This window comes from Leptonychotes weddellii, chromosome 7 (genome assembly GCF_054177405.1).
Source record: "Leptonychotes weddellii isolate Sample4059 chromosome 7, ASM5417740v2, whole genome shotgun sequence".
Taxonomy (NCBI): Eukaryota; Metazoa; Chordata; class Mammalia; order Carnivora; family Phocidae; genus Leptonychotes; species Leptonychotes weddellii.
In genome coordinates, this window is record NC_138375.1 from 31,330,070 (window position 1) to 31,355,203 (window position 25,134).

Below are 25,134 nucleotides of genomic sequence, written 5' to 3' on the forward strand. Positions count from 1 at the left end.
AAAGGGCCTTGTTCACAGTAGGAATTCAGTAATTAGTTATAGATATGAAGTAAAAATTGTTCAAAATAAAAATACCTAATATATATTAGGTATATATATTTAGGTATAAAGCTGATAGTGTGATTATATACAAAAGGTCTTTATTCTTGGGGATGTCAAGTTGTAACACTAAAAAAAAGTTAGAAGTATCACGACATTTGCAACTTACTATCAAACGGTTTAGCAAAAAAAAATATGTATTTATATATAAAATGTTTTATACACACGTGCATGCAAAGAGAGAAGAGAGAGAAAACAAATGTGGCAAAATATTAACAATTATTAATCTACGTGAAAGGTATACAAGTGTTCATTGTGCCAATCTTTCAACTTCTCTGTAGGTTTGCAAACCTTCATAATAAAAGTTGGGAGAAATTAGATCTGTATGCTGCTCTTAAAATAGGATATAAAGAGAAGTACTATCTTTTCATTTCATTTTCAGATGAGTATATTATTGGCTACATTTGTATCCTGTATAATTTTTCCTTTAAGACGTATAGTTTGTTTTGCCCTGTTGACTCCCAATAAGGAACATTCACGAGATAAATTTATAAGCAACCATGGCCAAGTCCAGTTGAGGAACTGTCTGTGTAGGTTCGTTTGCAAACACTTTAATAAGAACTTTCATGGCTGTGGATTTCTGGTTTCCCCTGATGTGCCCCTTTACTTTTCCTCTGACCGGCATGTTTCTTCTTGTGGCAGAAGTTGCCCTTAGCGTCTTTCTTGGCTGTTTGTTCTTTCATCCACTGCTTAATAACATGACTGTGCGGGCTGACACAGATTCTTCTGCGCCTGACGTGAAGGCTGCCAAGGAGGGAAGATAAACAAAGTCACTGATGGAAAGTCGGAGTAAAAACTTAGTGACTCAGAGGCAGTTCCCACTTTGAGATACAAGACTGGATCCTAAAGCCGTGGAGCCCATGGCTGAATCCTCACTATCCTGTGGCCCGCGGTTCCTCAGATGGCAGCGTTAAAAGGAGGAGGAAGAGGGGCACCTGGGTGGCTCAGTCGGTTAAGCGTCTACCTTCAGCTCAGGTCATGATCCCAGGGTCCTGGGATCGAGCCCTGCATCAGCCTCCTTGCTCAGCAGGGAGCCTCCTTCTCCCTCTCGCTCTGCCTACTTGTCCTTTCCCTCTCTTTTTCTGTCAAATAAATAAATAAAATTTAAAAAAAAAAAAAAAAGGAGGAGGAGGAGGGCAAGGATGAGGGGAAGGAGGGAAACAAGGGAAAACAATGGTCTTCCTGACCCAGAGCTTCACCCAACAAAATCAACTCACACCTCATGGCCCACCTCAAACATCTCTGTGCAGTTTTTCTAGATTCTCTCAGCTAAATGCCCTGTTTTCCCTTTGGGTCTCTCAGTATTATCTCTCCTCTAGGACTTAGCTTATGCTGTTTTTATATGACTTTTTGTTTTAAACCTTCTCCTTGTTCTGGGGTGTGATGCTTCTTGAAGGAGGAACAGCCTGGAATTGTCTTGAAAAAGGGCCTTGTTCACAGTAGGAATTCAGTAATTAGTTATAGATATGAAGTGAAAATTGTTCAAAATAAAAACAGTCTGGTTTTGTTTTAAACGAAACAATCAACTAAAATGTTCTAGGTGTTTGATAAGATTTTAATATATTATAGATTCATACCCCTTCTCAAGTGTTTTCATGTTTTAAATTTTTACCTTGGGGTGAGACAACCACAAAGTAGCATTCACAATTTCTAGGAACTGGAAGAATTTCTTGTTACAAAAGATACTGTGACTTTTAATTTGCCCCCAGGTGCCATCCAGCTCTTACTAAATGTCACAGATCCTGCTGGCTCTACATAGACAACATTCTGTGTCTGGATACAAGGAACCCCTGCCCCTGTTACTGCATGGGGGGGAACCCCGAGGGATAGAGGGTAGGTTGCCATTTCTCCAGATGACCCGAGAGGACTCATCCGCTAATATGGGGACTCTTGAAATGAGGGGAAAAGCTGCGAAAGGCCTCAATGAGCTTAAGCAAAATAAAGCCAGCATGTGGGAATATTAATTTGAAAGAAGTGAGGCTTCTTGATAGGAGGACAATACATTCGCTAAGTGTCTCACACTGAGAGGTCTTCCACAGGAAAGGTCCCCCTCCTGCGGCCAGTTGGTTTGCCTTTGGCTGCTAGAGGAGAGAACCTGGCGGTAGTGCTCAGTGGGGAAGAAAAAAAAGAGTTGAAACTCCTATCCTTCCCAAAGGACCAAAACGCTTCCTTTCCCTGTGGTGCCAGCAAGAACCTGAGCAGACATCCAGTGGAGAAAGACTCCACTGACCTCCAGTTAAGCCCACAGGGTTCACAGGAGGGAACTAGCGCTTGACTCCCTCAGTCTGTGAGGAATGAGGAGCTTCAGGGAGGGGCACGGGCCCTGAAGCTGAAGGTGAGCCCTGGATGGGGGCAGCGCGGACAGAGGGCCATGGGGGGGGGGGGAGAGCCATAAGAAAACGGGCAACAGGTACCGTGCAGCACCCTTTGCAAAGGCCTGCCCCGTGGGGCCTCAAGCTCTCAAGGTAATACAAGGGGGAAAAGCAGCTAGCAGAACACAGCTCCCAAATCCAAGATGCTAGGATGTTTTCAAATCTTAAAGTGTAAAGCCTGCTTAAACTTGTACTTGTATCCCCCGTGTACTCCATCATCAGGATAAAAAGAGATGAGGTAATGTTGGACCAGGAGGTGGCCTATCCCACACTCCCCACCGCCCCCGACTCCACAGTATTCTGCTGGGCGCTGACCCAGCCTGTTGTGTGTTTCTTGGTGGAGAGTTTGGGCTCTGAGAAACCATAAGGCTGATCCCCTGATTCTTTTGCCCAAAAGAGAGTAGCTAGAGACGGTCCCAGGGACCTACAGGGGTGGCCCTACCACAGAGATCAAACCTGTCCCCTGAACCTGATTTCTTTACCCCTTCCCCTAAGCAGAGCAGCCCCTCAACAATCACTTTTCAAAAAATGCTCAAGCTGCCCAGATAACTTTATTTAATAACTCCAAGTTTTCTTCCCAACAGATATCTGTGTGCTTCAAAAACCTCAGCCCTCTGCCCAAGATAAACAACTCTGCACTGTGTTTATGTTAAGAAATAACCAGAAGCTCTTTAATGAAGTCGCTGTAGAAGGGTTTAAACAAGCAAACTCCCCTCTCAGAGAACAAAAATTACAATGATCATCTATAGGGTGTGAAACAAAGGATCTGTTCTAGGCAGAAAAGGAAAAGGAAAGAAATCTAGTGAGCTCACTATAAGCTCATTTATATCTGTTAGTTGTGGTTAATAATACATGCTTTTGGGGAGTCATATTTCCAACACTTGCAATGTTTTCTGTATCTAAAAATCTGTACTTGAATAAATCATTTTTAGATCCAAGTGATTGACTTCATGGTTTCCCTTTAATTAAAATTAAGTGCTTTTTAAAATGAAAAGTCATGTTTTTTAAAATATTTTCCCTTATCAAAATGAGAACTTATATCATTTCTCTTCCTATACCTTTTTCCCTGAAAATCCTGTTACCAATGGCATCCTCTGCTAATTCCCAGGATCTGTTCTTACTCTTGCATACAGAGAGAAACTTCCTCTCCTTCTTTCCCCATGCCTTCCTGGGAGTCCCATGGGATCCCTTACAAGTTCAAAGCCTCCTATGGTCTGAGGTGACGTGTGCCAGGGAGACGTGTGCCAGAAGTGTTGTGTTGGTGTTTCTGAGAGTAGCCAGGAAGATAGGTTGGTAGACCTGACACAAACATCGAGATGTTTCCAATTCTCCAGAGTACTGTCTATCCATGAACTGCCTATGGATTTTCACTCTCCAGCTATTACCAACACTAATTTATTAAGATTAAATAAAAGACTGTTAGAATCTCGGCCATGTAGTAAGAGAGTTTCTCAAAGAAATTGGGAACTTGAAGCAACCCTCAGAAAGTACCTCATTAGTAAGTGCTCCCTGGATTGCTATAGGAACCACTGGTTTCCAGTGTAAACCACCTAAGCCAATGGATCCAGTGTGGTAACAGGAACTGAGGAGAAGCAGAGTCCTCAATCCTTACCCTCCTGCCACATAGACACTCATGCTCATTAAAAGTTTGAGCCAGAATTATCTTCCTCTGTACATCTAACCCCAAGTGTGATTTTTTTTTTTTTAAGAAAAAGAGCGCGGGTGGGGGTTGGGGGAGCAGAGAGAGAGGGAGAGAGAATCTCAAGTAAGCTCCATGTTGATGTGGGGCTTGATCTCACGACCCTGAGATCATAACCTGAGCCAAAATCCAGAGTTAGACATTTAACTGACTGATTCACCCAGGTGCTCCCCTCCCAATTGTGATTTTTAAACTATATCATATCTACGATCTTTTTGTGGATCTTATAAAATCTGTGAACCTTCTCCTCAGAAAACAATGCTCATACATTCAGACCCACTAATTTCAGGGAGTTCACTGCCCCCTGACCTGAAGGAAATCTATCAGTGGACATCTTACAAACTCTTCCTCTGAACTTCTAAGAATTTTGTCTTGGAGCAGTGTTTCTCAAAGTTGGGTAATAGGTGGATCCCTCCGAAAGGGGGAAAAATGGACCTTAAATCTCAGAGAATGGTCTGCAGGACTCAGCTGAATAGAGTCACTGGAGACTCTAGGAGGGCAGAGTCCATTTGGTTGCTGCTGCATTCCCAGCACAAGATGAGATAGAATGGTGCTTGGTACAGAAACGTTAATCAATAACTACTTGCTGAATTCATTGAATAAATAAAGAGGCTTCTCAGTGACTCAGGAACTCAGGCATAAGCAGTAGGTTTATTTGTAGCCCCAAGAAGGGGATACCAAATGGCTCACTAGCATCCCCTGTAGCCATAAGTGGTGTTAAAACCAGCACACCAGAGAGATGCCTAATACACTGTCCTTATGATTTGAAGGTGCCAGATAAAATGAAGTTTGGGGAGAGCATTTTATGGTGGGTCCCACCATCACTTTTGAGAGATCTTTGAAGTATATGGTGTTCTGAACGACAAGACCTGGTTCCTAGCCCACCTCTGCAATTCTCTAGCTGTATGTCACCAAGTTAACTATATACTCCTCAGGCACAGCTTTATCTTGCGTGACATGGAGATAATTTATGCCTTTCTCACAGTATTGTTGTCAGAATCCAGATTTGCTACATTCCAATGCATTTCAGATTTTAAAGTCTCTATGGGGATATGAAGAACACAGAAATCTAAAGGTTTTTTTTTTTTAAGATTTTATTTATTTATTTGAGAGAAAGCATGAGCTGGGGAAGGGGCAGAGGGAGAAGCAGACTCCCCGTTGAGCGGGGAGCCCGACGCGGGGCTCGATCCCAGGACCCCGGGATCATGACCTGAGCTGAAGGCAGACACTCAACGACTGAGCCACCCAGCCGTTCCAGAAATCTAAAGTGTTTAATAACTGAGCCAGAGGTAAGTTTGAAAAGGGTTCACCATGAGCCAACAGCCCAGAATCAAGAGCAAAGATGGGCATTTGTGCTTGATTGCATGTGACAGGTACAGACATCTCTCTACTTCTCCTTGAACCTTGTATACACTCTTGATGCATTCAGAGAGTAAAAAATGACAGCAACCCATAAATTTGCCTGGAAAAAGCTACAGGTAAAGCCAGAAAATAGAACAGAGACACCTTCTGTTTTCATTTTTGTTTTGTTTTCTCACTCAGAAGGTCCCTGGTGTTGCTTGGGAAAGTCATACACACTGTCCAGTGACTGAAGGTGTTTATCCTGAATCCCACACCACAGCGGGGGCAGCGGAGGCAAATGTGGGGCTCTGGACATGCCCCTTCTGAGACACCGTGTGCTCACTCTGGGGAGCCTGGGGCCAGAAAGAAGGTGGAATATTTAGTCTCCCCTCCCTTGTTTGAATGATTCCTTGTATGCCGCACAGCAGGCAACGTCTGCGCAGCCTTCTGCGCACGGGCTGAGAAAGGATCCCCGGACAGGTTTAGACCCTCCCTGCGGAAGAGTGCTCACATGACAGCAGCCAAGTCACAGTCCCCGTCGGCTCTCTGGATGCGGCACAGATTCACTCTCTCCAGAAGCCTTCGGGAGACATGATGAGAAACCTCAGTGCAACAGCTGGAGGCAATGGGAAGTATGGCTGAAAGAAGAAAGAAAGAAAATGTTACATCTTGCAGGGTACCTGGGTGGCTCAGTTGGTTGGGCGACTGCCTTCGGCTCAGGTCATGATCCCAGAGTCCCGGGATTGAGTCCCACGTCGGGCTCCCTGCTCAGTAGGGAGTCTGCTTCTCCCTCTGACCCTACCCCCTCTTGGGCTCTCTCTCACTCTCTCTCAAATAAATAAATAAAATCTTTAAAAAAAAAACCCCAATAATCCAAATAAAAAATGGGCAGAAGACAGTAACAGACATTTCTCCAAAGAAGACACACAGATGGCCAACAGACACATGAAGAGATGCTCAAAAGCACTGATCATCAGGGAAATGCAAATCAAAACCACAATGAGATATCACCTCACACCTGTCAGAATGGCTAAAATCAACACCACAAGAAACAACAAGTGTCGCTGAGGATGTGGAGAAAAAGGAATCTTCGTGCACTGTTGGTGGGAATGCAAACTGGTGCAGTCACTCTGGAAAACAGTATGGAGGTTCCTCAAAAAGTAAAAAATACAACTACCTTACAATCCAGTAATCACACTACTGGGTATTTACCCAAAAAATACAAAAACACTAATTCAAAGAGATACATGTAACCCTGTGTTTATAGCAGCATTATTTACAATAGCCAAATTATGGAAGCAGCCCAAGTATCCATCAATAGATGAATGGATAAAGAAGATGGAGAGAGAGAGAGAAAGAGAGAGAGAGAGAGAGAGAGAGTGTGTGTGTGTGTGTGTGTGTGTGTGTGTTGGAACATTATTCAGCCATCAAAAAGAATGAAATATTGCCATTTGCAACAACATGGATAGAGCCGGAGAGTATAATGCTAAGTGAAATAAGTCGGTCAGAGAAAGAGAAATACCACATGATTTCACTCATATGTGGAATTTAAGAAACAAAACAAAGAAGCAAAGGTAAAAAAAAGGAAGGAAGGAGAAAGGAGGGAAGAAAGGAAAGAAAAGAAGGAAGGAAGAGAGAGAGAGGCAAGCCAAGAAACAGACTCTTGACTATAGAGAACAAACTGATGGTTACCAGAGGGGAGATGGGTGTGGGGCTGGGTAAAATAGGTGATGGGGATGAAGGAGGGCACTTGCGATGAGCACCGGGTGATGCAAGGAAGTGTTGAATCACTATATTGTACACCTGAAACTAATATAACATTGTCTGTTAATTATACTGGCATTTAAAAAACAAAAACAACAAACAAATAATGGCCTGGCTCTCTTCTTTTTTTATTTTATTTTATTTAAATTCAATTAATTAACATATAGTATATTATTAGTTTCAGAGGTAGAGTTCAGTGATTCATCAGTTGCATATAACACCCAGTGCTCATTACATCATGCCTGGCTCTCTTTTTAGATTCCAGAGAAACAGAATGCCAATCCACCCAAGCAAGGGGCAGAAACTTACTAAGGGCTTTGTGATTGCAGACCTGGGACAAGACATGTCTCTCCCTTCCAGAACTTACATTGTATTTGGGGAAGATAAAACATTAAGTACAGACAAAGACACAAAACCAGTGAAGAGATGAAAGAAGTGAGGTGGACAGAGTGTCCCACAGAGTTTAGAAGAGAAGGACCACAGGGGCCCCTGGAGCAGGTTTGCGTTTCCTACCAGGGAAGGACTCGGATGAATCTTTAAGGATTTGGACGGCTGGAGAAAAACGAAGACAACTTGTCAATACTAAAGGAAGTGCATGGTCAAGAATTCTGAGACAGAAAAGCCCAAGATGCATTGAGGGTCTGGAGAAAAATCAACCACTTCATCTGAACTGGGTAGTTAGGAAGGTGAGCGATGGGAGATTTGGTTCAAAAGATAGACTGAGATCACACTACTGAGGCCCTGAATGTGAATCTAAGGAGGGTTAGTTTTTATGAAATGGGGACCATTAGAGATTTGGGAAAGGAGAAGGATTTTAGGAAAATCCATCTTGCAATGATAAGCAAGATGCATTAAGGTGGGGAGTGACTAGAGAAGGAGGTCAAGCTAGGAGGAGCTTATGTTCCCCTGATGTAAGGAGGGCAACACAAATATGAAAGGAAATCCAATCCCCTACTAAAACGTGTATCTGCAGATCCCTACGGGCCTCATGCACACAGTATTCTCCTACGCTTCCCATTCCACCAAGCAGGTAGTAAATTTTAAAAGTATTTTTCAGAAATTACAGCCAATAGTGGCTGCAGATGTCAGCCTCATAACAGAAGTTAGCCACTGAATTAGGTGCTAAAAGAAATGTTTAGATCCCTCCACAGTGTCAGCTCTAAGCAACAGAGGTATCTGCCCTTAGGATAGGGGAAGATCTCTATATCCATGCTTTGTCCACATGGAAACATCAGGTCACTCACAACAATGGAGTAGAGAAGGAGCTGATTATGAAATTAAGAATGTTTATGTGAGGGGTGCCTGGGTGGCTCAGTTGTTAAGCATCTGCCTTCACCTCAGGTCATGATCCCAAAGTCCTGGGATCGAGCCCCGCATCGGGCTCCCTGCTCTGCAGGAAGCCTGCTTCTCCCTCTCCCAGTCCCCCTGCTTGTGTTCCCTCTCTCGCTGTGTCTCTCTCTGTCAAGTAAATAAATAAAATCTTAAAAAAAAAATGTTTATGTGACTTAAAAAAATGTTTATGTGTCCCACTCTTTGAGCATCAAAACTTTCCATTATTACTCATTTATTCACTTACTCATTCAATTATTCAACAACATTTATTGAGCAGTTAAAATGTTCCAGGCACAATACCAGTAAGTAGGAGGTACAAGAATAAATAAAATAGTATGTCCCTGTCCTCAAGGGGCTATAGTAGAGGAGGCACATTTGGAACTAAATGCTTAGGATACAATCCTCTTGGCCCACTACAATTGTACTTCTGGAATTCTGTCCTTCCAAAAGACTCCCACAAGACTTAAAGACAGGTGCACAGCTGTTCACTATAGCAAAACATTAGAGCCCACCTAAATGTCTACCAAGAGTTAAATAAGTAATAGTACATCCAAATGGAATAAAGGATGAGGTATATATGGATATATACACTAAGATAAATGAATGCCCATAATTTATTGTTAAGTGAGAGAAGCAAGTTTCAGTCCAAGAACTGTAAATGATCCCATTTTTATAAAAAGAATGTGACACATACACAAAGGAAAAATTATGGAAATATATATGCCCAAATTTATAAGCAAAAACTACTTCTAGAGAGGGGGCCAGTTTTCAACAGGCATGCAATATTTCTATTTTTTTAAACCTCCACTGTTATGGAAATCTGAACCAAGTCCTACTATAGAAACACAGAAAATTAGAAAAATTAACTCTAAGTAGGGAAGACAAGGTTGGCATCCCACATGCCCCTCAATAACTTTTAAGCCACTAATTTGAATTCATATAGTTGAAATATATCCACATAAATGATACAGAGCATTAATGGTCCTGCTTAGCCTCACTTGTTTTAATTTACCTGTCAAGCAAGTCTGCAGCAGCCCAAATGAGGAAAATGTTTACCTTTCCCAGTGCAAGCCATGTCATGCCACAAGGATCTGCCTCTTTCCTCTCAATCTAGACCAAGTAAGGGGCTTTTCATTTTGTTATGCATATAATATATGCATATTGCATTGTTATGCAATGTTATGCATATGTGCAGAGAGGAATACCCAAGCACCAAACAACCAGATTCACCAGAATGGGAAAAGCAAACATTTACTGAGTGTCTGCTCTGTGCCAGGTCCTGAACTCTGCATTAGAAATGTTGAAATAAACAAGGCATAGTTTCTGTCCTTGTGATACTTAATAGTCCGGTGGGAGGCAGGGAGGTCAACAAATAGTCACAACACAGCAAAACAAATGTTAACAGACTGATGGTCAAAGTGGAATGAGGTTACAAGTGAAAGAAGCCAGATTCAAAAGGCCGCATAGTATACAATTCCATTTATAGGAAATGTCCAGGAGAGGCAAATCCACAGAGACAGAAAGCAGATTAGTTGTAGCCAGGGGTTGGGGGCAGGCGGGAAGGGGGAGTGACTGCTAGCAGGTGCATGGTCTCTTCTGGGGTTAATGAAACGTGTTGGAATTGGATAGTAGTGATGGTTGTACAAATCTGTGAATATACTAAAAACCACTGAATTGTACACTTTAAAATGTTGAATTTTATGGTATGTGAATTATATTTCCATTTTTTAAGTGCTATAGGAGAACAGAACATTGGTTGTCCTTACATTTATTAATGAATTTATTTCTTAAAACTAATTGCTTATTTAGCTACGCTGTGCTTCCTATTCTCCAAGTCAAGTTTGATATCCCAAAGTTTTGGGTTTATTCATGTAGCCATCCATTCATTCATCATCTCACTATGTAAGAATTACAGGTGAATTCTTATAGAGTGATCTCTCTCTCTATATATATACATACTTATAAGTTCTTATATAGTGAATCACTATGCTAGCCCTGGGAGTAGAAAGATGAAGAGTTACTAGCTTCAGAGAGCTAATACTCAGAACCCTGCTATTAGTTTTGACCCGAGCAGCTATAAAATATGAAATGGACTTTCAGAAGCATCGTGGGAATTAAGAATCATAGGCAAACCTGTGTGATTAGGAATTTGAGTGATCTGAGTGGTGACATCAATTCAAGGAATAGTTTTAAGCCAGAAAAGCACCCAGGACCGATATGCACTTAGTAAACTGGATTATATTTCTCCTATGTTAAGGTAGGATGGACACACCTGGAGATCCTTTAATCTAAACTGGATTAACTATCAAAAGGCAAGAGGCAGGCCAGATTTATTACATGTTGGCAGAAGTGACTGGTGCCCTCCTGAGGCAGCTGGAAATATAAAAAAACCAAGAGAGATGGAATCCTTTGAAGAGTGCTCAAAAAGTCAGGCAACCAAAACTGTTACCAGGGCAGTTCAGACTGGGTCAATGTTAAGATTATTCTGGGGAACAGCGCCTCCTACAGGTTTTTTCATTCGGCCTCCTGTCAGAATATTTCCATTTCAGAGTGGTCAGCAACTCCCTCTATTTCAGTGATGATCCAGAATTTCCAGATAGGAAAGATTTAGAGATGACAATAAGGTTGAGAAAAGGGATCAGGTGACATTTCTTCCGCATTTACATAGGGTTTTTTTTGTTGTTTTTTTTTGTTTTTAAAGATTTTATTTATTTTTTTGACAGAGAGAGACATAGCAAGAGCAGGAACACAAGCAGGGGGAGCGGGAGAGGGAGAAGCAGGCTTCCCGCAGAGCAGGGAGCCCGACGCGGGACTCGATCCCAGGACCCTGGGATCATGACCTGAGCTGAAGGCAGACGCCTAACGACTGAGCCACCCAGGCGCCCCGCATTTACATAGTTTTAATCCAATTGATACAGTTACTTGGTTGGGAAAGCAAGCTGATATGAGATTAGAAAGCTAAGCCTTCCCCAAAACACCACCCTGGTCTACCACTGCATAAAGCAAGGAATCCCACGGGAAAGAACCTGCTTTTGTTCCCAAGCTGGAGTTTACACAGACACAGACTGTCTGATGGAGTAGGGGTTCCCCGAGGGAAATATGGGAAGAAAATTATTGCAAATAAAAAAGAAGTCTTGCAGAGTGGGCTTACTAAAACTGCAGGGCCCAGAGGTGTGAACAAGCAATGATCTTCGGTTTATTGTGAGGCTTTTTCTGCTCCACACCCACCCCCCTTCCTAACTGCCCCAGACATGCATCTTTGCTTTGGAAAGGACACTCCAGGGGCGCCTGGGTGGCTCAGTCGTTAAGCGTCTGCCTTCGGCTCAGGTCATGATCCCAGGGTCCTGGGATCGAGCCCCGCATCGGGCTCGCTGCTCAGCGGGAAGCCTGCTTCTCCCTCTCCCACTCACCCTGCTTGTGTTCCCTCTCTCGCTGTGTCTCTGTCAAATAAATAAATAAAATCTTTAAAAAAAAAGGAAAGGAAAGGACACTCCAGAGTGTGTTGGCCTAACAGCTCCATCTGGGAATCTCTTTGGAGAGGTGATTTATGAGAACAGTAGATGCACTTCCGTGCTGTCCTAAGGTCATTCCTCTGGGGAAAAGGGACCCACCGGTGGGTAGGCAGTGGGTCAACAGCGGCTGCCCAGCAGAGGCACAAAAACCTGCAGGTAGGTGCACTGATTACGTGAGAGGTCAGCCTCTCGAACCTATTGTTACAGGATTTCCTTCTCCTTCATTGCCCACAGTTCTTGGTCACGCCGCTTCAAAGAACGAAGAGGTAGACCAGATGAAGAGCTGTGGGCAGCAAAGCAGTTTATTGAGCGATAGTAAAGTTTATTGAGCGATAGTATAAAGCTCCCCAAGAGGAAGGAGACCCGAGAGGGTTGCCACCGGAGTTTCTAAGTCTAGGGGTCCTTATGGGCTTGTTGGCGGGCTGTTTTCATCTGATTAACCCTCCATGCACCTGCCATCCAATCAGGTTTTTGTCATCTGTCTATCACATGGGAAAGGGTGGAAGGCTCCTTCCAGGGTGATGTAAAATCCTTTTCAGGGTGGTTTCCTCTTAGGGTGGGGGTCCCTTGTCCCTACCTGCCTGCCTGCCTGCCTTCCAGCTATCCTTCATCACTTCAGACCACCTTTCCCAGACTCCTAGAGGGAAAGACCCTTCTCTATGACCTGCAATTTGAGAATTATCAAGAATATTTGTATTGCGGATCCTGGGGAAAACCCTGTAATGACTGACTAAGGAAGAAGGCCAGGACTCAGAACATCATAATTTCTATTCACCAATTCACCGGTCAGTGAAGCCTGGACCATACAGTTTCCATGGGTAGCATCTGATGTGTGTATTCAGTGAATTGAAGTCGATGTTTGAATCATCTTTTTTTTTTTTTTTTTTAGAGAGAGAGAGCATGAGCCAGGTGGGTGGGGGCAGAGGGAGAGGGAGAGAGAGAGTCTTAAGCAGGTTCCATGCTCAGCGCGGAGAAAGATGCAGGGCTCGATCTCACAATCCTGAGATCATGACCTGAGCCAAAATGAAGAATCGGATGCTTAATTGACTGAGCCACCCAGGCGTCCCTGCATCATCTTTCAAATCTGGAACATTCAGAGGCAGAAAAGATAACAGATCCACGTACATCTTTATCAAGGAGGTGACATTTGAGCTGGGAACTTGAAAGATGGAGAGTTTGAATAGGGCTGTAAAAGTGGATGAGAATGGGTATAAAGGCACAAAAGTGGGAAAAGACAGAATTTATGCACATTTAGTGGGGATTATAGGATATTATGAGTGCAAGTTATGAGAGGAAGATATGAAAAGTGTGTTGGGACCACATCACCTTGTATCTTCTGCCAAAAACACAAGTTCAGTAACCTCTATGGAAACATTTCTAATGAAAACATCATGATTTACTTAAACAATCTTATGTAGAAATCTAAGTGCGGAGGGATACTAATAACACTTCTGCTATTCTTCTTTGCTTGCGAAATAACACCTAGAAAAGTACAAAGGATGATACAACACCTATATATCCACTAACCAAATTTTACCAATTTTAATCCTTTTCCATGCTTGCTTTCAGTCTTACTTTTAAGAAATATGTTTTCAATACTTTAGGGTTAACAAGTAGGGCTGCAATAAATACCCTAATGATAATAAGAGCCTACATTTGTTGAGTGCTTACTCTGGGCCATCCACTGCCATATGTGAATTACTTCATTCACAGCAACTCCATGCCGAAGGTACTATATTTATCCCCATCTCAGAGATGGGTCACTAATAAAAAGAAAAGTTACATAACTTTCTCCAGCTTAAAGGGGGGGCCAAGAAATGGTGGGGCTGGGATTGGAATCCAGATACCAGAAGGTCTGGCACCTTAAGCTAAGCTTTGCTTGGTCTTCTATGTCTCCCCCAGGGCTGTATGAGAAGTTCTCTAAGGCAGTGGTTCTCAAAATTAAACGTGCATCAGAATCATTTGGAGAGCTTTTTCAACCCAATTGCTGTCAATCTCTCCCCCACTTTAGGTTTCTGATTCAGTAAATCTGGGATGAGGCCTGAAAATGTGCACATCTAACAACTCCCCAAGTGATGCTGATTCTGCCAGTTCTGGAACACTCTTGGAGAACCACTGCTCTAGAGAACAGACTGCATGGAATCACTAGGTTGTAGGATATACTTGCTTTGGCAGCACATAGACTAAAATCGGAAGGCTACAGAGAGGAAATATGCACCTTATCCTGTGATACTGGCAAATTGCTCTCAAAGTGATTATACCTACTTACACTCCCACCTGTAGTAGATTAAAGTTCCATTTCTGTTCTTTTTTTTTTTTTTTAAAGATTTTATTTATTTATGTGACAGAGAGAGACACAGCGAGAGAGGGAACTCCCTGGGGGAGTGGGAGACAAGCAGGGGGAGTGAGAGACAAGCAGAGGGAGTGGGAGAGGGAGAAGCAGACTCCCCGCTGAGCAGAGAGCCCGATGCAGGGCTCGATCCCAAGACCCTGGGATCATGACCTGAGCCGAAGGCAGACGCTTAACGACTGAGCCACCCAGGTGCCCCTAAAGTTCCATTTCTGTACATTCTCCACAACACTTCATAATGTCACTTTAAAATTTTGCCAGTCTGGGGGCGCCTGGGTGGCTCAGTCGGTTAAGCGTCTGCCTTTGGCTCAGGTCATGATCCCAGGGTCCTGGGATAGAGCCCCGCATCGGGCTCCCTGCTCCGCGGGAAGCCTGCTTCTCCCTCTCCCACTCCCCCTATTTGTGTTCCCTCTCTCGCTGTGTCTCTCTCTGTCAAATAAATAAATAAAATCTTTAAAAAAAAAAAAATTTTGCCAGTCTGGTGGGATTGAAATGATATCGCAATGTGGCCTAAATTTGCCATTTCCATATGAGTGAAATGATTGGCTATTAAATTACCTCTTTAAATTGCTGAATCCTATTTTACCAGTTTTTTTGTTTGGTTTTTAGTTTGTTTCCCTCCCCTTATTTATTTAAAGGAATTCCTAAAATATCTTGGGTTCCAATCTTTTTTATTAGATACTATTTTCTCCCACTTGGTAGCTTATCTTTTAACTATGTTTAAAGTTTTTCTTTATAGTTCACTATTATATCATATTTAGCAAATCCTTATCTAGCTGGAGGTCATAAAAATAACATTTTGTTTTAAAAGCTTTGCTTTTTAGCAACTGAGCCTGCCAGTTCTCAGCCACAGAGGCCAGCCCACCAGGCTTGAGGCTAAAGTTCCAGCCAGTGTGAATCTTTCCTTAACTAAAGCAGCCTTCTGGACAATTTCCCCCGCAAACGTAGCTTAGGGTGGCCAGTTGAGGACTTGGGACCTGACATCAGATCCCATCATCAAATCTCAACAGGCTTCCCCCAGGCGCCCTATACTTCTTTTAGAGTGTTTACTTCTTTATAGGGTGTTCATCATCATTTTTTGGTTTATAGATCTATTTCCTTTGCTAGAATCTACACTCCTTGATTGAAAGGACGATGCTTTATCCATTTTCATATCCGTGGTGTCCAGGACATAATTAGTGTTCAGTACGTATTTTCTAATTAAAAAAAAAAGTTTTGCTTTTTACACCCAGATTTTATGTATGTTGTGAGCCAGGAACATAATTGTTTGCATAAAGATAACCAGTATCTCAGAACCATAGAGGTAAATAAAAATTATTTTCTCCATTTATAAAAGACAAAGAGATCATTTTCCCCTTCCCTTCTTTCTTAAAGAGTGTTTCCTTAGAGACATAGTGAGTCTGAGTTCTTACCCTAACTTTTGCAACAGAGGCAAATTTCCCTAAGTATTAAAACCCAGTCTCCAGTTGTTATACTATAGCTATATATCTAAGGTCACTGCCAAAGAACCTCTAGATGTGTAAAAACGTGCCTCTGGAATTAGCTCAGGGTCTCTCACAGGATGTACGGGGATTGCCACAAGGTGCAAACCTCTGTTTTTTGAGGAGATAAGAAGTTATTCTTGCTTGTTTCCTGTATAAAATGTGTGCGATTCTGTTCTAACTTCAGAGTCACTTTCAAAAGGCTTGTAAATCTGCTAATGCTCACTCAGTAATATAGTGTGTTCTCTTGTCTGTATCAGTACAGAGGGATCTTCTGTTGGCAAGATCGCTGCCTTTCCACAGTGGAACTGCCCAGTCTCACTGATGTGTAGACACCCCTTAGGTCTTCGTGTTCCCACATACACATAGGGCTGTTTCTGGGCTTTCTCTTGTTTCGTTGCTCTATTTACCTATCTTTGCATCAGTTTCATACTGTCTCAATTAAGATGACTTTTTAATCAAACCTAATACCTAACACAATTAAGTCCCCTTACCCAACTTGTTCTTCAAAATTGTCTTGACTATTCTTGGCCCTTTACCATTCCTATAAATTTTAGAATCTGCTTGTTAAGTTCTGCAAAAATCTTTGAAATTTTGGTTGGAATTACACTGAATTTATTTATTATTTTGGGAGACCGGACATCTGAAAAATATTGTTTTCCCCTCCATAAATGTTGAATTATCTCTCTAGTTATTCAGGGTTTCTTTGATGTCCTTCCAGACCTTTATAAAGAAAATAATAAAATATTGTTATATATCTTATCTTAGATATATTCCTAAGTACCTTATAGGTTTTATGCTATTGTGGTTTTTGGAAAAATTACTTTTTCTAGTTATTTTTGATGTGTAGAAATGCTGTGGATTGTTTTATGTTGATCTTGTATCCAGCAACTTTGCTGAGCTTTTTATAGGTATAATCATTTGGAGTTGACATTCTTTGGTTTTCTAGGTAAACATGTTTTTATCTCTTCCTTCTTAATTCCTATATAGCAATGAAAGGCTTTTCTCCATTTTTTCTCTTTTTTTTCCTCTTTTTTTCTCCTTCATTTAAAAAAAATTTTTGAAAGTAATCTCTACACCCAATGTGGGGCTTGAACTCACAACTCCAAGAACAAGAGTCACATGCTCTACAGACTGAGCCAGCCAGGCACCCCAAGGCTTTTTTCCTTTAATTCATTACTTTGCTAGATGCCTAGAACAGTGCTTAGCCCATGGTAAACTCAATACAAAGATTTTAAATTACTATGATGGATTAATCTATTTTCTTCCCTGCCCTCCTGGGATAAACCATACTTGGTCATAAGGTATTAATTTTTATATGATTCTGAGTTTGATCTGCTATTTATTTAAATTTTTGCATTTATTTTCATAAACAAGATCAGTCCATACTTTCATCCTCTGATATGAATCTTGAATGTTTTGGGTGTTAAGGTTATATTAATCTCAACAATGCATTGAGCAGCTTTCTCTGTTATTCTATTATTTGAAGAGTTTGTAATAAGATGAGGACTATCTGTTCCTCCAGTGCTTGGTAAAACCTCTGAAACCATCCAGGCCTGGTGTCTATTTGACGGAAATATGTTCAACTCTGATTTAATTTCTTTAATAGTTATGCTTTTTTGGGTTTTCTATACCTTCTCCAGTCAATCTTGGTATCTTAGTTTTCTAAGAAATTGTCCATTTCAACTACAATTTCTAATTTACTTTCACTGAAGGTATTCAGAAAACTCCACCCCAAAAATTGCCACTCTGGCATACTGATTTTAAGTTTAAAAACTTAACTTAAAAAAACAGCAATGCAAAAAGGGCATTCTAACTTTCCTTTCCTTTTTTCCTTTTTTAAGATTTTATTTGACAGAGACACAGCAAGAGAGGGAACACAAGCAGGGGGAGTGGGAGAGGGAGAAGCAGGCTTCCCGCTGAGCAGGGAGCCCGAGGTGGGGCTCGATCCCAGGACCCTGAGATCATGACACGAGCGAAGGCAGACGCCCAAGACTGAGCCACCCAGGCGCCCCGCTTTCTAACTTCCTAAAAGCAGGAGATAAACTCTTAAGTAAAAGGTGCCCTCCCTGCACTTGGAGGAAGAAAGACATTTTTATCACCAGAGGGCGGCACTTCACCCCTCCTCTGGGTGGAGTGAGATGGTGTTACTGCACTCCAGGGCAAGTTGAGGCGAAGAGAAATCTGTACAAACCAACCCCGGTTAAACTAACCCTTATCTTCCCGGTCACTTTCATGATTAACCGCCCTAGCCCAAGTCCCTTTGTCTTGTTACTTTTTCACAATTTACCACTCAGTCCAACTTTATAAGCGTTGACTCAAACTGCTCCTTTGGGTCTTCCTTTCCTTATGAAGGCTCCCATGTCAACTAAAACTTACATAGATTTGTATGCTTTTTCCCTTTTTAATGTCTTTTGTTACAGGGGCCACAGTCGAGAAACTAGAAGGGAAGAAGGAAAAGGGTTTTTTCCTCCCTTACATCACAAAATTATATAGCATTATCTGCAGTGAGGGCTTTTTTTTTTAATTCTTCTTCTTAATAGTGTTTGAAGAGGAGGTTCCTGTGCAAAGTATCTGTTTAAAAGTTTGGATCTTGGGGCGCCTCGTTAGCTCCGCCTTGGGCTCAGGTCATGATCCGGGGGTCCTGGGATCGAGCCCCACATCCGGCTCCCTGCTCCTAGGGTAGCCTGCTTCTGCCTCTCCTGCTTGCAGCTCCCCCTGCTTGTGCTCTCTCCCTCTCTCTGTCAAATAAATAAATATTTTTAATTTTTTTTAAAGTTTGGATCTAAATATTATATAAAATATTTATAAACTTACAAATACCATGTTTTGAAACTAAAAACTGTATTCGATTCATAGGTTAAAGAAAAAAAAAATCACAAAATATTTACTCCAAAAAATGGAAGTACTACTTATTATATCGGGTGGGATGTAAATTTAGCCTAAGTGCATTTATTTAAAACACACTCACGAAAAATAACTAAGCGTTCTACCCAAGAACCTAGAAAAGAAAAATCAGAGGAAACTAAACCAAAACCAAAGATGGGGGAAAAGACAAAAGCACGACGTCGGGGCGCTTTACGGCTGTCGCGCCCACGTGTCTGCGGTCATGGCGGCCGTGGAGTAGGAGAGGCTGGGAGCGGGATACTTGGTGCTGGAACCGGAGCCCAAGCCAGAGCCCAAGACAGAGAGCGGCTGCAACGAGAAGCGGGTGGTGTTTCTCTTCGTATACTGGGGCCACATCCCGCCGCTCTTCCGGCCTGTGCGCGTGCGCAACGGGCTTGGCACCACTGGCGAGGTCCGGCGACTTTTCGGTTAGCCCGTGGGTGGTGCGCGCGGCGCAGGGAGAGGAACTTCAGGAAGAAACGGCCCACGTAGAATAAGGAATACGCCCAGGGGAGGGGCCGTGGTCGCCCGCGAGCGCTGGCCTTTTCCGGGAAGGCTTGGAGGAAGTGCATGCACCTGCTCGGCGTGGCCTGGGAGCTCGCCAGAGTCCAGCCTCTGCCCCGGAGTCCTAGGGACGCGTTTGGGTGGCGGGACAGGGCCCCGAGCGCCCAGCACCGGCCTGGCCTACTAACGCCTGCCCTTCATAGAGCTGCGGGGAAATTGTCGTTTTTTGATTGATCAGTTTCTGATGCGGGTAGGTTAAAAATCTTACGCTATTGTCGAGATTATGTCAGATTTTTTTCTTACGATTTTGCAGTATATCACTTGGGGTTATATTTTCAGATACGCACAAGTATCCTTCTGTCCACACCCGGGGTTGGAGTGAGGCACTAGCCTTGCAGGCAGTTTTTTGTTTTTGTTTTTTTAAGATTTTATTTATTTGAGATAGAACGCGCGTGAGAGAGAGCATGAGCAGGAGGTAGGGGCAGAGGGAGAGGGAGAAGCAGGCTCCCCACTGAGCAGGGAGCCCACTGGCAGGATCCCAGGACCCCAGGATCCTGACCTGAACTGAAGGCAGACTCGTTTGTTTGACAGAGAGAGACACACCGAAAGAGGGAACACAAGCAGGGGGAGTGGGAGAGGGAGAAGCAGGCTTCCCGCCGAGCAGGGAGCCCGATGCGGGGCTGATCCCAGGATCCTGGGATCATGACCTGAGCCGCAGGCAGACGCTGAACGACTGAGTCACCCAGGTGCACCAGGGGCAAAATTTAAATGGGTGCCCAAAAAACTCAGTAATTGAGATTAAATAATATTTTTAGGCAATACTTTTAAAAATAAAAGTTTATACAAAAAAGTTTGTGATGAATAAAATACAGTTGACCCTTGAACAACATGGGTTTAGAATGTGTGGGCCCACCTATAAGGGATTTCTTTTTTTTTTTTTTTTTAAGATTTTATTTATTTATTTGACAGGGACACAGCGAGGGAGGGAACACAAGCAGGGGGAACGAGAGAGGAAGAAGCAGGCGTCCCGCAGAGCAGGAAGCCCGATGTGGGCCTAGATCCTAGGACGCTGTGATCATGACCTGAGCCGAAGGCAGATGCTCAATGACTGAGCCACCCAGGCACCCAAGGGATTTCTTTTTGATAAATAGTGACCTAGATATATTTGCCTCATGATTTTAACATTTTCTTTGGCTTACTTTAAGAACATAGTATATAATACATGTAGCATACAAAATACGTATTTATCAGCTGTTTATGTTATTGGTAAGGCTTTCTGTCAATGGTAGGCTATTAAGTTTTGGGGGAGTCAAGTTATGTGGGGACTTTCCATTAGGGTAGGGTGAGGTGGGGGCCCCTAACCCTGGGATGTTCAAGGATCAACCTTACTACAATTTTATTTTTTTATTTTTTTAAAGATTTTATTTATTTATTTGACAGAGAGAGATATAGCGAGAGAAGGAACACAAGCAGGGAGAGTGGGAGAGGGAGAAGCAGGCTTCCCGTGGAGCAGGGAGCCCGATGCAAGGCTTGATCCAAGGACACTGGGATCATGACCTGAGCCAAAGGCAGACGCTCAATGACTGAGCCACCCAGGCACCCCTGAACTAATACTTTTTATCCTTCTGTAACATTCCTCTAGTCCTATTGCAAGTTTTTGCCTAAATTCTACTTTTCTGATATTAATACTGTGACACTAACCTTTTGGTTAAATTTACTTACCCACCTTATTTTGTGTTTTTATCATTTTTTCCTCCTTTCCTTCATTGGATTGATGATTTTTCTACATTTCCTTTATTTTATTTTTTACTGAAAATTTAGCCTGGATTAGGTTAAGGAAAAACTCCCTTGGGAAAATATCAGCACCATCTCACAAAAGTTTTTGAGTTTGAATCATTTGAGTAAATTTATTATTTTACTAATGAAAGTGATTACCAGCTCAATAAAATTCCATAAGCATTTGTGGAGTGCCTACCTTGTGTCTTTCATTGTTCTAGGCACTAAATACACAAAAATTAGTCAAAGTACCTGCCCTCAGGATGCCTCCAAAAGCAGATGTTTGTCTCACATTAATCTTTCAGGGCCTCCTTGCCGCATGTGACATTGGTACCCAGTCCTTCCTGGGAATTTTCCATATCCCTGGTTGACAAGACACTAATCTCTCCTAATTTTCCTAATACTGAGAAATTACGTTCTCTGCTCTTGAACGCCTCCTCCTTTGCCCTCTCCTCGATAGTTAGCATTCCTCAAAGTTCCATCCTTGACCTTCCACTCTTCTTTCCATTCACATCTTCTCATGCTTTGAATTACTACCTGTGTCAGTAACTTTAAGATATCTCTGTCTGCTTTAGCCTCTACCCCAATAATTCTGACATATATTCAACTGCTGTTGAACATACACTTGAATATTCCACAGACCCCCCAACTTAATAAATCCCAAACTGAAGGCATTATTTCTTACCACTGAAAATCTGTTCCTTTCCTTTTCTCATCTCACATAATGGTCATTTACTGCTACCCAGAAACCCATGTGTCATTCCATCCTCCTTCTGTACTCCCCACAGCCAGTCACAAACTCCTGTATATTTTACTCTGACATTTCTCAGATTTGTCTCCCCCCTTTTCATCCCTGTTAACTAATGACCAAGTTCAAGATGTCATTAATTGTCTCCTTTTTCCCAGTCTTGCTGTTTTCTTATGTGAATCTCTGGTCCCACAGCATCCTGTGCTTTCCTGTCATTACCATATATAAAATTAAGAGTTTCTGACTGTGTCTTTTGACTGTGAGCTCCCTCAGTGTATATTTGTACCCACACCACATAGCATAGTACCTGGTATTAATGCTAAATAAATGTCTCTTGAGCTGAACTAAGCTCTTTTGTCTTAATTTCATTGTATCTTGTTTTAAGGCTTTTAATGCTATTAAAATAATTTTCCTTTTTTTTTTTTAGGAAATAAGATTACCTATATTTGATCAAGGTCTTATGTCCCAAATGTCCTTAAATCACACATGCTTTTCAGAAACATTATTCCTCCACCATCACTCAAGTAATTAGGGGTCAACTCAATATGATAAATAATTTGTCCATTATATTTAATAATTTGATAATATAATTAATTTAATAATCCAATATAATTAATAATTTAATAATTATATATAATAATAAAGATATTGGTATCTCAATTAAAAGTATTACTGTTTGTCTTATTAAAGTGTTATTGCTATTGATTCTGTTGGTTTTGAGTTTTGTTATTGTAATATTTCCAGTATTCAGAGAGTTGGGTGGGTCATTTGCCACGAATGTCTGTCCCTGATTTTGTTCTGTCTGTGATCCAATTTTGTATCAAGGCTTTAAAAATTTCCTGCTCAAGATCTGTTAAGATTAATGCTAAAACACTGCACATCAAATTCATGATATAAAAATTAGATTCAGGGTTTTAAGGAAATGATCCTGTTATTACAGAGCGATGAACCAGCTTCCCCTCTTACTGAGCTGTGTAGTCTCTTGCTGCTCGAAGTGTGATTCCCAGAGCTGCAGCAGTGGCATCGTTTGAGGGCTTCTTAGAAATGCAGTTTGAAAAACACTGGTATAAAGAACGCTTTATAGAACATAGTAAAACAGAAACAAAGCAAAGGTTTATGCTACTAGTGGAGAAAGGATTCCCAGGATAAAGATAAAAACAGTAAGAAAGATTCACTTGCCTGCTATCAGCATCTCAAGTTTGTGAGTGCCATTTAAGAAGGCCAATACGTAAATAAAGATAATGTTTTGAATGTGTTTGGTTAAGGTTACATTTCCCTGTTCTAGTGGACTTCACACTTTACGGAGCCACATCACACTATGGATGCCTACAGATGAAGGTGTCCACTGCTAACATCGAGGAAGCAGGAAGGACTCACCAAGCAATGATGCATGAAATTGCTATGCCCAGTTAATATCCTCGCAGATACTTTTTGGAACCATGGGATAATGTTTGGTAATGAAGAGTGAATGAGGCTTTTTCTTTACCTTAATGTGAAGACATTTGGTCATTAGTACTTCTCACAGCATGGACACTTGGAGTGGTCAGGAGTAGTCCTGAAGGGGATGGGGATAATTTTGTGCCAGAGGGACATGCTGAAAGGCATTACTGCACAGTAGTAAAGCATATGGAGACAACCAACCAGATTCAGTTCCTGGCTTTACCACTTACTAGCTTATGTTGGATGAGTTACTTAATTCTGTCTGTTTCTTTATCTGTAATATGGGGGTGGTAATAGCACCTACCTCATAGGCGTGTTATGAAGATTGCATGGCTTTATATACTTAAGTGCTTAGAACAAAGTGACAAATAGTAAACAATCATTAGAAACAAGGGGCGCCTGGGTGGCTCAGTCGTTGAGCGTCTGCCTTCGGCCCAGGGTCTTGGGATCGAGCCCTGCATCAGGCTCCTTGCTCAGCAGGGAGCCTGCTTCTCCTCTCCCTCTCCCTGCCGCTCCCCCTGCTTGTGCACTCTCTCTGTCAAATAAATAAATAAAATCTTTAAAAATAATAATAATAATTAGAAACAAAACTGCATTGCCTGCCCCATAGTAGGTATCCAGGTGTCAATATTAAGTGTTTGTAAAATGTGCCCATTGTCCATTTACTGCCCCTCAGCTTCAAATTCATCCTTAATTGCTAGTTCTGTGGAAGTAACATGAGCCCTTTAAATATCTTCCCTTCACCAGCTGGCCTGATGTTAAGTTTCGTCATGGAGGACACTGGAACGCATTGCAGCGAGAAGGGGTTCTCCTTCCAGGCTGCAGGTGCTCCTCCCCGGGGGGTTCATGCCAGCCCCACTCCCGCCGGGCTGCAGCTTCTCTGGCCCCCACTCCGGTAGCTCAGGACAGCTAGCAGCACCCGCCCAGGCAGTTTGGTGGCAGAATGTCTCCAGCGGGACACCTCCCCGTGAAGAACTTGCCCCCTGCACACTGGAGGGCAGACCAAGGGATTTCTTGGCCATTCGGTGAGCCGCAGCTGTGCCCTCTCCAACACGGTCTGAATCTCAGCTGGGCAGGGAAGGGGGACAGGATCTCTTCCCTTGAAAACTCCACTTCAGCTCTACCAATATCAGCCCTACCCATCCCTATACTCTTTAGAGTTCTGTTTACCTCCTTCTAGCCTATGTCTTGTTATAGTTAATAATTTGATATATTAAACTTACCCTGTTCAAATTTTTTATCAGGTTTCTGTCTCTTAATAAGACTCTCGCTGATAATGAATGAATAAATGGAACTTCAATATTCCAAACTATTCCCAGAAGTTTGTATGTTGCCTATAAGATGAATGATCCAAATTTTTAAAAATGACTGTGTGTTAAATAGCTATACTCTTATCTATGATGAATTAAATGGAGGGGCACCTGGGTGGCTCAGTTGGTTAAGCATCTGCCTTGGGCTTGGGTCATGTTTCCAGGGTCCTGGGATTGAGTCCCTCATTGGGCTCCCTGCTCGGCTGGAAGTCTGCTTCTCCCTCTCCCTCTGCTGCTCCCCCTGCTTGTGCTCTCTCTCTCTCTCCTTCTCAAATGAATAAATAAAAATCTTTAACTGTTGAATCACAGGCCTGTACCTCTGAAACAAATAATACATTATATGTTAAAAAAAAGAAGACGATAGTAGGAAGGGAAAAATGAAGGGGGGGAATCGGAGGGGGAGACGAACCTTGAGAGACTATGGACTCTGAGAAACAAACTGAGGGTTCTAGAGGGGAGGGGGTGGGGGGAGGGGTTAGCCTGGTGATGGGTATTAAAGAGGGCACGTATGGAATGGAGC

The 25,134-nt window shown here is 42.4% G+C and overlaps 1 protein-coding gene and 1 long non-coding RNA gene across 2 annotated transcripts in view; one reads left to right on the top strand and one right to left on the bottom strand.

Moving 5' to 3' along the window:
- Positions 1 to 218: 218 nt before the first annotated feature.
- The window catches only part of CCL28 (C-C motif chemokine ligand 28), a 29,937-nt gene continuing 5,021 nt past the window's right edge, over positions 219 to 25,134 (bottom strand). Inside the window, exons 2-3 of the mRNA XM_081826080.1 lie at positions 6,023 to 6,149; positions 219 to 843 (exon numbers count right to left, since the gene is read on the bottom strand). Of these exons, the coding sequence (XP_081682206.1) occupies positions 651 to 843; positions 6,023 to 6,149 (320 nt within the window). The 3' untranslated portion in view covers positions 219 to 650. The remainder of the gene's footprint in view (positions 844 to 6,022; positions 6,150 to 25,134) is intronic.
- On the top strand, positions 19,056 to 24,544 carry LOC115939673 (uncharacterized). The gene is made up of 2 exons (XR_014146911.1): positions 19,056 to 19,590; positions 23,150 to 24,544. It is a non-coding gene; the product is annotated as an uncharacterized LOC115939673 (long non-coding RNA).